This window comes from Eumetopias jubatus, unplaced genomic scaffold (genome assembly GCF_037043125.1).
Source record: "Eumetopias jubatus isolate StellerSeaLion01/CBP00866 unplaced genomic scaffold, mEumJub1_p1.0 scaffold_4, whole genome shotgun sequence".
Classification (NCBI taxonomy): Eukaryota; Metazoa; Chordata; class Mammalia; order Carnivora; family Otariidae; genus Eumetopias; species Eumetopias jubatus.
The window spans coordinates 189,822,993-189,835,615 of record NW_028274810.1 but is presented as its reverse complement, the minus strand read 5'-3'; the positions used below and the strand labels follow the sequence as shown (position 1 = coordinate 189,835,615).

At 35.4% G+C, this 12,623-nt stretch overlaps 1 protein-coding gene across 7 annotated transcripts in view; it reads left to right on the top strand.

Annotated features, from left to right (window-relative positions):
- Positions 1 to 12,623, top strand: part of SPIDR (scaffold protein involved in DNA repair) — a 562,942-nt gene that overhangs the window by 476,935 nt on the left and 73,384 nt on the right. For all 7 annotated transcript variants that reach the window (XM_028119024.2, XM_028119022.2, XM_028119020.2 and 4 more), the window contains one exon: positions 11,839 to 11,979. In XM_028119024.2, coding sequence (XP_027974825.1) covers positions 11,839 to 11,979 — 141 coding nt within the window. The remainder of the gene's footprint in view (positions 1 to 11,838; positions 11,980 to 12,623) is intronic.

Sequence of the window (12,623 nt, the reverse complement as noted above, 5' to 3'; positions counted from 1 at the left end):
TAGTGGCTGAAACGTTTCAAATTTGACTGGTGAACTTTACTCATCTGAGAAGTTCAAGAGCTTCAAGTAGGATAAACCTAAGGGATTCATACCCAGACATATCATAGTCAAAATGTTGAAAACCAAAGATAAAGAGAACCTTAAAAGAAACAAGTGGAAAATGACTCATTATATAATAAGAGAACCCAGTGAGATAAGAACAGACCTCTCATTAGACATAATGGAGGCCAGGGGCAATGGGACAATCTTCAAAATTTCAAAAGAAACAAATAACTTGCCTCACACTTTTTGGTCTTTAAATCCTGAGGTTAAGTCAGTAGGATTGAACATGGTTTTATCTTAAGTAACTCATCCCCCCATTTTTGGTAGGTTCCAGTTGTTCATTTTGAAGTAGTCTAGCTTTTTACTTGTTTGATCCAGACCTAATTATAAGCCTATTTCTTACATAAATTTTTTTTCATTCACAGAGTCATGAGAAATAAGTTTGTACTATATAAATGTCTTATAGCCACAACATATTAAATAATGTCATACATATATCTGGAAATGTTTAGTTGTCTTAAGATAGATGGTAAATTCTTCTGGGTACCATGTGCTAAATATTGTTTATGCACAATAAGTAGACCTAAAACCATATATTCATCAGGTGACTAGTCAGGGATTTCCTGGTATTCTAGGGTATAAATATATTTGCAAGGAGAATTGAGGACAGTAATAATTATATGTGATTTTGATATATTTTTCTCCATAGATCTGGTAGAGTATATTTTAGAAAAAATATTGCTAGCAACATTTTGATGATAGTGATGATTTTCAAGGAATACCTATTAACATCTTTGAATTTTAGTGTTTGATAAAACATAATTTGGAAATATTTTTAAATAGACTGTTACTTCTTATTCATTTACACTGTCACTTTGTATTTACTGTTCTTTCAAAGGTTTCAACCAATTATTAAGTATTTAGAGTTTTGGTTTCTCTTTATTCTTATGCCTTTAGACTGTGCTGTCCTATAGGGTGGCCACTAGCCACAGATGGTTATTTACATTTAAATTAATTAAAATTAAAATCTAAAATTCAGTTCCTTACATTAGCCACATTTGAAGCATAGACCCATGTGGCTAGTGGCTACCACATTAGACGACACTTGATGTAGAACATTCCATCAGCACAGAGAGTTCTTTTAGACCACAGGCTTTTTTAGACTTACTGTTTACTACAGCAATATGTAGATCAGTTTCACCTGTACTTGAAATAGATAAAGACTTAGCTCTGGAAATTATGTTGATAATTTCCCATTTTTGTACATTTAAAGAGATATTTATATGAAATATGTTTATGTATTCATTTTATTTTATTGATTTTTTTAAGGTTCGATTTTTTAAAAAAGACGTATTTATTTGAGAGAGACAGAGTTGTGTGCGTGAGAGGAGGGGGAGGGGCAAAGGGAGAGAGAAACAAGCCGACTCTCCACTGAGCGGGGAGCCTGATGCAGGGCTTGATCCCAGGACTCTGAGATCATGACCTGAGCCAAAATCAAGAGGCAAACCTTTGACCAACTGAGCCACCGAGGCTCCCCTACATATTCATTTTATTTTTTGAATTTTCTTATTTAATGCTGTACAGTCTTGGGCAAGATACCAAATCTTTCTAATCTTCTGTCTTTTTTGTGCTAAGTAAGGATAGTAATAGCCAGCCTAGCTCTTTGTGGCCATTTGAGGGTAAGATAATGCAAATAGTAAAGGGTCTGGCACTAACTGCCATCAAGATGATGAATTTCTAACCCACATACATTGTGAAAAAATTCTTATTTTAATCTTCTGATTTGTGGGATAAACACTGCAATAACTGATCAGGGAAGCAGACAAAAAAGTAAAGATAGGGAATATTTGAAAAACACTCTTAAATTACGTGACTTATACCTCATGTACACAACCCCCTACTTAACAACTGGACCATATGCATTCTTCTCATTTGGCCCTTTCATAAAAATTGATTATCTTCTAGACCATAAAACAAGTCTTTATAGGTTTAAAAGAATCATTATTAGAAAACATATTCTCTCACCTTAGTGCAATTAAATGAGTTAATTTAAAAAATATGTATTTTAAATCCTTATAGAAAAAAAACTTAAAAACTGCCAAATAACTTACGGATTAAAAAAGAAACAATAATGGAAAATTGAAATTCCTAGAACTGATAAATAATAAAAATACTAAATGCCAAAATTTGATATGTATAAGAAATTTTGTAGTCTAAACAACTCACTTTAGAAAGAAGGAAGGCTCAAAATTAATGAGCTAAGCTTCTAATACAAGAAATAGTTAAAATAGAATAAATACAAAGAAAATAGGAGATTATAAACATAAGAGTAGAAATTAATGGCATAAAGGAACAGTGAATAAACAAAACCCAGAGTTGGCTCTTTGAAATGTTAAGTAATTCTATGGTAAAATTCATAAAGAAAAAGCAAAGATATAAATAAATAGTAGTACTAGCAGAAAAATAGACACATAGATCAATGGAACAGAATAGAAAACCCAGAAATAAACCCACAATTATATGGTCAGTTAGTCTTCAGTGAAGTAGGAAAGAATATACAATGAGAAAAAGATAGTCTTCAACAAATGGTATTGGGGAATCTGGACAGCTACATGCAAAAGAATTAAACTGGACCACTTTCTTATACTATACACAAAAATAAATTCACAATAGGTAAAAGACCTAAATGTGAAACCTGAAACCAAAAAAATCCTAGAAGAGAGCACAGGCAATAATTTTTCTGACATCAGTTGTAGCAACATTTTTCTAGATATGTCTCCTGAGGCAATGGAAAGAAAAGCAAAAATAAACTATTAGGACTACACCAAAATAAAAAGCTTCTGCACAGTGAAGGAAACATCAACAAAACTAAAAGGCAACCTACTGAATGGGAGAAGATATTTGTAAATGATATATCCAATAAAGGGTTAATATCCAAAATATATAAAGAATCAATATAATTCAATACCCAAAACCCAAATAATACAATTAAAAAATGGGCAGAAGACATGAACAGAAATTTCTCCAAAGACAAACAGAAGGCCAATAGACGTATGAAAAGATGCTCAACATCACTGATCATCAGGAAAATGCAAATCAGAACTATAGTGAGATACCCCTCACACCTGTCAAAATGGCTAAAATAAAAAAGAAACAAGTGTTGTCAAGGATGTGGGGGAAAAGGAACTGTCATGCACTGTTGGTGGGAATGCAAACTGGTACAGCCACTGTGGAAACAGTATGGAGTTTCATTAAAAAGTTAAAAATAGAACTACCCTATGATCCAGTAATCAAACTACTGGGTATTTACCCAAAAAATAGAAAAACACTAATTCAAAGGGATACATGCACCCCTATGTTTTTTGCAGCATTATGTATAATACCAAAATTATGGAAGCAGCTCAAATGTCCATCAGTAGATGAATGGATAAAGATATGCAAACACACACACACACAAACGAATATTATTCAGCCATAAAAAAGAACAAACTCTTGTATTTGCAACAACATAGATGGAGCTAGAGTATTATGCTAAACAAAATAAGGCAGAGAAAGATAAATACCATATTATTTCACTCATATGTGGAATTTAAGAAACAAAACAAATGAGCAAAGGAAAAAAAGAGAGAGAGAAACCAAGTAACAGACTCTTAACTATAGAAAATTGATGGTTACCAGAGGGGAGGTGGATGGGGAGATGGGTTAAATAGATGGTGGGGATTAAGTAGTGTACTTGTGATGAGCACCGATGTTGTAAGAATTGTTGAATCACTAATTATACACTTAAAACTAATATAACACTGTATGTTAACTATACTGGAATTAAAATAAAAACTTAATAAAATATACATATATACTACAAATCTTAATTAATTAATTAATTTAAAAATGTAGACCAAATGGACAAATCCCTAGGAAAATATATCTTTTTTTTTATCTTAACAAAATGTCTCGATTAAAAAATAGCCCAAATAGCCCAATTATCATTAGAGAAATTGAGTTGATAGTTAAAAATCTTCCCAGGAAAAGCACTAGATCCAATTCATTTTTTTATTAAATTATTTCAAACTTTCAAAAAGCAGGTCATTCAAATCTTACACAGATTTTTCAAAGAAAAAAATCCATGTCAACTGATTATATGAAACTACTATAAATCGTCTTGATATGAGAAATAAAATTAAATCTAATTTGAAAAACAAAATTAAAGGTCATTATCACTCATGGACATAGAAAACTCCTAAACAAAATGTAGCAAATAGGATCTTGGCTTTATCTCAGGAGTAAAAAATTGTTTTAACTTAAAAAGCTGTAGGGGTACCTGGGTGGCTCAGTTGGTTAAGCATCTGCCTTTGGCTCAGGTCATGATCCCAGGGTCTTGGGATCAAGCCCTGCATCAGGCTCCTTGCTCAGCAGGGAGTCTGCTTCTCCCTCTCCCTCTGCCCCTCCTCCCTGCTTATGCTCTCTCTCTCTCTCAAATAAATAAATAAAATCTAATAAAAAATAACTTAAAAAGCTGTAATTGTCATTTACAACATCAGCAGAGGAGATAAAAACATAGTCATTTCAGTTAATATGGAAAATGCATTTGATAAGGTTCAACACCATGCATGATTAAAAAAATTTTTCAGCAAACTAAGAATGTTTAACTTGATGAAGGATATCAACCAAAAAACCCTATAGCAAGCATCATTCTTAATTGTAAAACACTGAAGATATTTTATTCAAAATCAAGATAAGGATACTCAGTGCCATTGGCTTCTCTTCAGCATTGTGCTGAAGGTCCTATAGTATAGCCAGAAAAGATAAATAATTAAACAAGGATTGGGAAGGCTGAAGCAAAGTTGTCATTATGCATAGATGAAATGATTACATAAAACTTCATAAAAAGTATTACAAATAATTTTAGTAAGATTGATGAATTACAAAAAGTTCAATATATAAAAGTCGACTGTATTTCTATTCACCAGCAACAAAGGAACAAACAAACAAAAAACTGTTGGGGCGCCTGGGTGGCTCAGCCATTAAGCGTCTGCCTTCGGCTCAGGTCATGATCCCAGGGTCCTGGGATAGAGCCCTGCATTGGGCTCCCTGCTGGGCGGGAAGCTTGCTTTTCCCTCTCCCACTCCCCCTGCTTGTGTTCCTGTTCTTGCTATCTCTCTCTCTGTCAAATAAATAAATAAAATCTTAGAAAAAAAAAACTATTTAAAATATCAAACACAATCATAAGTGATCTAGGCATAGATCTAAAAAAAGATGTTCAAGAACTATATGGAGAAAACTGTATTATAAAATTGGCCTAAGTACCCTGCCAAGGAAAAAGATTGCTGTATTTGTGCCAGTCACTGTGCTGAGCCCTGTATCATTGCTCGAATGCTCTAACAGCCCTCTCAGTTAGGTTCCTTTATTCCCATGTTGAGTAAATTCAAGTTCATACAGTAAGTAACATTTTTAGGGTCCCAGAGTTACTAACATGACATTTCTTTCCTCCCTGGGAAGCCATTTGTGTTCCTTTGAATATGATGTTATTTATGGGGAACATCTCTGGTGATTCAGGAAAAACAATTGGATCAGGGGTCCCTTTTCTGTTCAGACCTGTCACACAAGCACTGATTGTAGGAGATAGTATTTGCTGAGCAGGAAGCAGTAACAAGAAGGTGGAATTCTTTGTGTGCTGCTGATGAGCTAACTCTGGTTTGGACTGTCTATTGAATAACACAGTTCCAGTTCATTTGAACCCATGAGGACGGTTATTCTACCTCAGGCCTGAGCCAGTGAGCTCCCCCTGAGCTTCAGCTGTGTGAGCAGGACAAGGTGGGAGAGTGTGTGTGGCCAGGCATGAACAAAGGAGAAAGTATTAATATCTCTTCTCTAGGGCAGAAGAACAAACAAGAGCACCATTCCTTGGTTATTTGAGATAAAGGCAAATATAACAGATTTAAGGAAAAGGTACTAGCTAATTCCTCATCTCTCCCTTTTAAACACAAGCAATCAAAAATTCTCTCTAAGTTTTATAAAGCAGATCCATGGAGATCTTTATATTCATCTTGACTTTTGCATATATTAACAAACAATAATGCTTACAAAAAACAGTGCTGGATGCATCAGTGTAGTCAAGCAGGCATTAATTGAGCTGATATAAGAACACTCTTAAAGGAAGCCTGAGGCTTCCTCCTTAGGAAATGAAGCCTGATTCCCCAAGGTTCTGCCTCAGCCTCCCTAATTAGACATGGAGCAGAGAGACAAGTCAGGTGATGGGATAATTAGGGGGTGAATAGGCCTTTGAGGGAAAAACATTAAAGTACTTCTCTCCTAGAGGTTATGATATGAAATGGTCTGTGGACCAAAAAAGACATTATAAATTCAACACAAAAATGTATGCTTTCATCCTTGCTTTCACATGGCATACTGTTTTAAATAAGACAAGAATAATCTTTCATTCTTTCCCTCTTGGGGTTTAGGTTAAAGTCATACAGTATCGAACAGTTAATAAAATTGTTTTCAAGTGATTTAATTGAAGAATATTTCCTTTTCATTATATTACACTAGCAGCCTTTAAAATGATGCATAAATTCTGACCTTAATATTCTAATATGATTCTTGTCAAACATTAAAAGTATCTTTTTGGGGTACTCTGCTTAGGCAGTTAAGTGTCCAACTCTTGATTTCAGCTCAGGTCATGATCTCAGGGTTGTGAGATCAAGCCCTGCGTTCGACTCGGTGCTGGGCTGGAGTCTGCTTAAGATTCTCTCTCTCCCTCTTCCTGTGCCCCTCCCCTCCTGTCTCTCTATAAATAAATAAATAAATAAAGTATCTTTTGAAAGTTACAGAGTGAATAAAGCTCTTCTAGATTAGTAGCCTCATTATGGACTAGTTACAATTTATGTATATCTTAAATAATTTGACTTAGCAGTGGGAAATATCATTGCCTCTCTATAAAGGTTAGATTTAGATATTCTGGATTTTATGACATGCAGTTTGCCATGAGTTTATTCCTTGTTGCCTTCTTGGTGTTTGCCTTGCAGACTAGAATGCTAGTTGCTCTGGGATGCTTTCTCCAGTTCCACTCTGCAAAATTAATCAGTCTTCTACATTCATATAACTTGTTACTGTAATGTGATATTATGGCACAAAAATACCAAATTAAGTGCTTTGCATTTAAGACCTGATTCTGCTCCCTCCTTACTATCTTGGGTAGGATTTTTAAACATTCTGAGTCTCACTTTCCTCATCTATCAATAATGCCTAGTTTCCTCAGTTGAGGGATAAAATAGATAATATGAGAATGCTGTAATTAGCCATAATACATTATATTAGTGTTAGGTGTTAATGTTGCTCAATATTTTATTTGATTGTCAATTATATTTTTATTTGACTCCTTCCCTCCTTACATATCCTACAAAGTATAAGCCCAGTAAGCTTCAAATGAATGCATTAGTGACTGAATACAAGGAGGAATATTTCTGTGAACACTGTGCAATTAGGTATTATGTGAGTTTGCTGTGTGTGTTCACAACAGAGCCTCATTCGTTCTCTCAAACATGGAAGGAGTATTTGAGAACCTGCTATAGCTCAGAAAGAGAACATGTGAGCAGTTTCAACCCTCATGTTTTTAGGGTGAAATTAGTAGTTTGTATCTGGTTCCTTATAATGGAGAAGATTTCATGAAAAGAATAAGATTTTAAGTTTTGTTTCATGAAACGTCAGTAATGTATTTTTCCTTTTTTTAAATATCCAAATATATTCATAATTTCATACTCTGAGAGCTATCTCTAAAAGTAAGTGGTTTTCAGTATTTGTCGAAGATGTGCAAGAAAACATGTGCTTAGATGATATCACCGTTTGCCTTTGAAAGTTCGTGTATAATGACAAGGGGAAATGCCTCTTTGCAAACCATAATATTTTTCTAATGGATTTTTAAGCATTTGATTCTTTCCCATTGTTTGCCAGTTTTTAGCAAAATGAATCAGAACCAGATGTACCAATAACTTTTCCTGTCTTTTCTCCATAATTATCCTATGTTTATCCAGTGGAATCTTCTTCAAGTTGTCTCCTATACCCTTTCTCTTTATTGTTTTTTTAAAGATTTGTTTGTTTATTTTGGAGAGAGACAGCAGGGGAGGAGCAGAAGGAGAGCAAGAGAGAGTCTCAAGCAGACTCCACACTAAGCACAAAGCCAGATGTGGGGCTCAATTCCAGGACCCTGAGACCAGGACCTGAGCCAAAATCAAGAGTTAGAGCCCAACTGACTGAGTCACCCAGGCGCTCCACCCTTTTTTTCCTTAAATAACTTTTTGAAGGTATAATTTACATGCAGTACAGTTTACATACATACAATAACATGCACCCATTTAAGCAGTGGGTGAAGACATAGATTATTTCCATAACCCCAAAAAGTTTCCTATGCCCTCTGCTGTCAGTCCTTCCTGGCCCCAATTGCAGGCAACGACAGATCTGCTTGCTATTACTATGGATTTCCTTTGCCTTTTATATACTTTTCATAGTTTTTTTTTTTCCACTCAGCACAATGTTTTCAAGATTCATCGTGTATCAGTAGTTTGTTTCCTTTTCACTGCTGAGTAGTATTCCACTGTAAAGATATATCACAATTTATTTATCCATTCAGCTATTACTAAACATTTGTCTTGTTTCCAGTTTGGGGCTATTTTTTTTTTTTAGACTTTATTTATTTATTTGACAGAGGGAAAGCACAAGGAGGGGTAGCGGCAGGCAGAGGCAGAGGGAGAAGTAGACTTTGTGCTGAGCAGGGAGCCCAGTATGGGACTCGATCCCAGAACCCTGGGATCATGACCTGAGTCAAAGGCAGATGCTTAACCAACTGAGCCACCCAGGCGCCCCTATAGTTTTAATACTTATTATCAAGTAATGTATCCAGTAATTTTGGAACTTTGAATTCTTTTTTCCATTTCCAGTTTTTCAGCTCCCCTTTCATTAATTGATATTATTGGTGGTGGTGTTATTTTATCCTACTGTGTTTGTTTTGATTTGTTTATAGTGATGCTGAGTAGTCCTTGTATCTTAGACCTTTGTCCCAGAATATTCTCCTTCCTAAAATGCATAATTTAGAAATTATTTTAGTAATTATCTTCATATCTAGTAAATATTTTAGACTCTGTAGGTGGAAAACATGTGCAGTGTTTCTTTATCTAAAAATGCCTTTATTTTACCATCATTCATGAAAGACAGTTTTACTGGTACACAGTTTTGAAATGGCTTCCAGAATTCTGAAAATATTTCACTGTTGTCTGGCTTCATTCATTGCTTTTGAGGAGGCTGATGTAAATCAAATTTTTATTCCTTTGCAGATGGTCTTTTCACCCTTTTTGCTTTTAGAATCTTCTCATTGTGTTTGATGTTCTCTAGTTTTATTACAGTATGTGTCCTAGGATGGATTTCCTATTAGTTGTCCTGCTTAGTATTTGTTTCTCTTCCTGTATCTTTGGATTCATTTCTTTTTTTTTAATTTTTTAAATTTATTTATTAGAGAGAGAGAGAATGAGAGATAGAGAGCATGAGAGGGAAGAGGGTCAGAGGGAGAAGCAGACTCCCTGCTGAGCAGGGAGCCCAATGTGGGACTCAATCCCGGGACTCCAGGATCATGACCTGAGCCGAAGGCAGTTGCTTAACCAACTAAGCCACCCAGGCGCCCCTTTGGATTTATTTCTTTCATCAGTTGGGGAGAAAATTGGCAGTTTTTAAATGTACAAATTATTGCTTCTCCTTCCTCTATTTTGTTCTTCTGAAATTCCTATTAGACAAATATTAAGATTTTCTCATTCTATCCTCTGTACTTCTCTTTTCTCTCATGTTTTTTTTATCTCAGCTCTCAACATGCATTCTAGGTAATCTACTCAAATTTATAACCCAGTTCTCACATACACACTCTTCAGGTACATGTAACTGTTTACACCTATTTAATAACTTCTTTATTTCAATAAATGTAGTGTTTCCTTTTTGAAAGTCTGTTTCATTCTTCAAATCTGCCAGGTCATGCTGTACAGCTTTTTGTTTTGTATTTATATCTTTGTGATTTTACCTTTTTAAAATAGTTATTCAGTATTTTATATCTTTTAATTCTAATATGTCAAGTCCTCGTGAGGTCTATTGTTTTATTTTTTACTCTTCCCACACATAGTGATTTGTTTCCTTATACTAGTGATTCTTTTTAAAGATTTTATTTATTTATTTGAGAGAGAGAGAATGAGAGACAGAGAGCATGAGAGGGAAGAGGGTCAGAGGGAGAAGCAGACTCCCTGCAGGGAGCCTGATGCAGGACTCGATCCAGGGACTCTAGGATCATGACCTGAGCCAACTGAGCCACCCAGGCATCCCTGTACTAGAGATTTTTATTCAAGCACATGTTTATTTGATTTTACTCCATGACAACTAATGATAAAATTAAAGGTGATTTCTTTCAGACAAGATTTACCTTTGCCTCTGTTATGAATCAGGGGGACCCTGTGGATCTGGAAGAATTAATTGGGAAGTCTAGCTTCTAAGCATTATTTAAAGTTCAGTGTTTCATGGACACCTAGGTTGCTCAGTTGGTAAAGCGTCTGCCTTCGGCTCAGGTCATGATTCCAGGGTCTTGGGATGGAGCCCTGTATCAGGCTCCTTGCTCAGCAGGGCGCCTGCTTCTCCCTCTGCCTACCACTCCCCCTGCTGTGCTCTCTCTCTCTCTCTCTCTCTAACAAATAAATAAATTTTTTTTAAAAACAAAGTTCATTGCTTCAGATTTAGCATTCCTTTGTTCATTGTTTGTCATCTGTTCTTTCCTAACATGCTGCACTTTACTGTACACCCTCATCTTTAAAATAGTTTTGTTTTGGGGCACCTGGGTGTCTCAGTCATTAAGCATCTACCTTCGGCTCAGGTCATGATCTCAAGGTCCTGGGATTGAGCCCTGCATCGGGCTCCCTGCTCAGCAGGAAACCTGCTTCTCCCTCTCCCACTCCCCTGCTTGTGTTCCCTCCCTTGCTATGTCTCTCTCTGTCAAATAAATAAATAAAATCTTTTTTAAAAAAATAAATAAAATAAAATAGTTTTGTTCCTCACAGTCTATTTGGTGGTGTTATTTACTGCCTAATTTTTTTTTAGGCTTCAGTAAATATTTTCTGAGAATGTGTCATTTCATAATAAATAACACTTGATTTACCTGAATTATGAAGTGAGAGGATTGGAAATTCAATCATAAATAGGTTTTTATAAGTACTACCCTTTGAATTTAAAAGTTGGGGGAATCCCATCATGTCACTGGATATCCATTATGTCTGTGTTGCTGCCAGCAGGGATGCTGGTTTTTTATCCTGTGGGATATGCATGTCTGTAAATATGTACCTTCTCAGAGAAAGCCCCTTACTATTGTTCTTATCATAATGTTACACTGAAGCTTTTCTCAGTATTGAGCATCCATATGAAATAGAAATGTTTCCTGTTATAACAGGATAAAAATGGGGAGAGAGGATAATCTCTTTTTGGGCAGGGGTAATATATTTTATTTGAAAGGATGATCTTCTTTATGTGCTTTTAAACCACATTTGGCTTAGGGTTTAGTTCTATGCCAAAAGAGAATTCTGTTTCCTTCTGTATTTTGTGGATAGTGATCCAAACACCTGTAAGTACAAATCTAAAGTGCATATTTGAATTCAACTTCTTTTACCTTGATTTACCCATTCAGAAAGATGATTACAATGGATTTCTAACAAAGGAGAAGGAAATCCTGACCTCTGTAGTGAATCAAAAACTGTCTCTTAAAAAAATGTGAATACTTTTTTGTAGAGTCTGCCTTCTCGTGCAAGATGCCTATGGGATATTCAGTGAAGTGCACTCTGAGGGCACCATCTTGAAGGACCAACAGTTGGAAGGAAAGTCCTGCAGCCTGATGGGAATGAAGGTTCTACAGAAGGCTACCAGAGGAAGGTAAGGACACTCTGTAATAGCAACTAGTTTGCTACAATGGCTGGTTCTTTTATTAGTGTTTTATCTTTTTTTTTTTTAAAGATTTACTTATTTATTTGAGAGAAAGAGAGCACAAGCGGGGGGTGGGGCGGAGAGAGAGAGAGAGAGAGAGAGAATCTTTAGCAGATTCCCTGCTGAGCATGGAGCCAGAGCTGGGGCTCGATCTCACAACCCTGAAATCATGACCTAAGATCATGACCTGAGCCAAAATCAAGAGTCAGATGCTTAACCAACTGAAGCCACCCAAGCGCCCCTTATCTCTTATTTTTAAAGACAATAAACTAGGATCCTAGAGTTTGCCTGTAAAACTAGGGCAGAGCTAAGTCAAGCCCATAAAGTACTTCTAGGGGAAAAATTATAATTGGCAACAAAAACAATAATGCAGGTTTAGTGATTCCTAATTTTATTAAAAATTAAGAAGATAAAAAATGTTATGTATGTGTGTTTTAATTCTAAGATTTTTTTATATGTTTTCCTAGTTAAAAAATAAGATAGCTTTGCATGAGTCAGTTTATGTAAATGAAAATATAACTTACTATAAAGGCATTTTATAAGCTTTAAACAAAATTCTTAAGTTGTCACATCTTTTTGCTTTCCATAGTAAG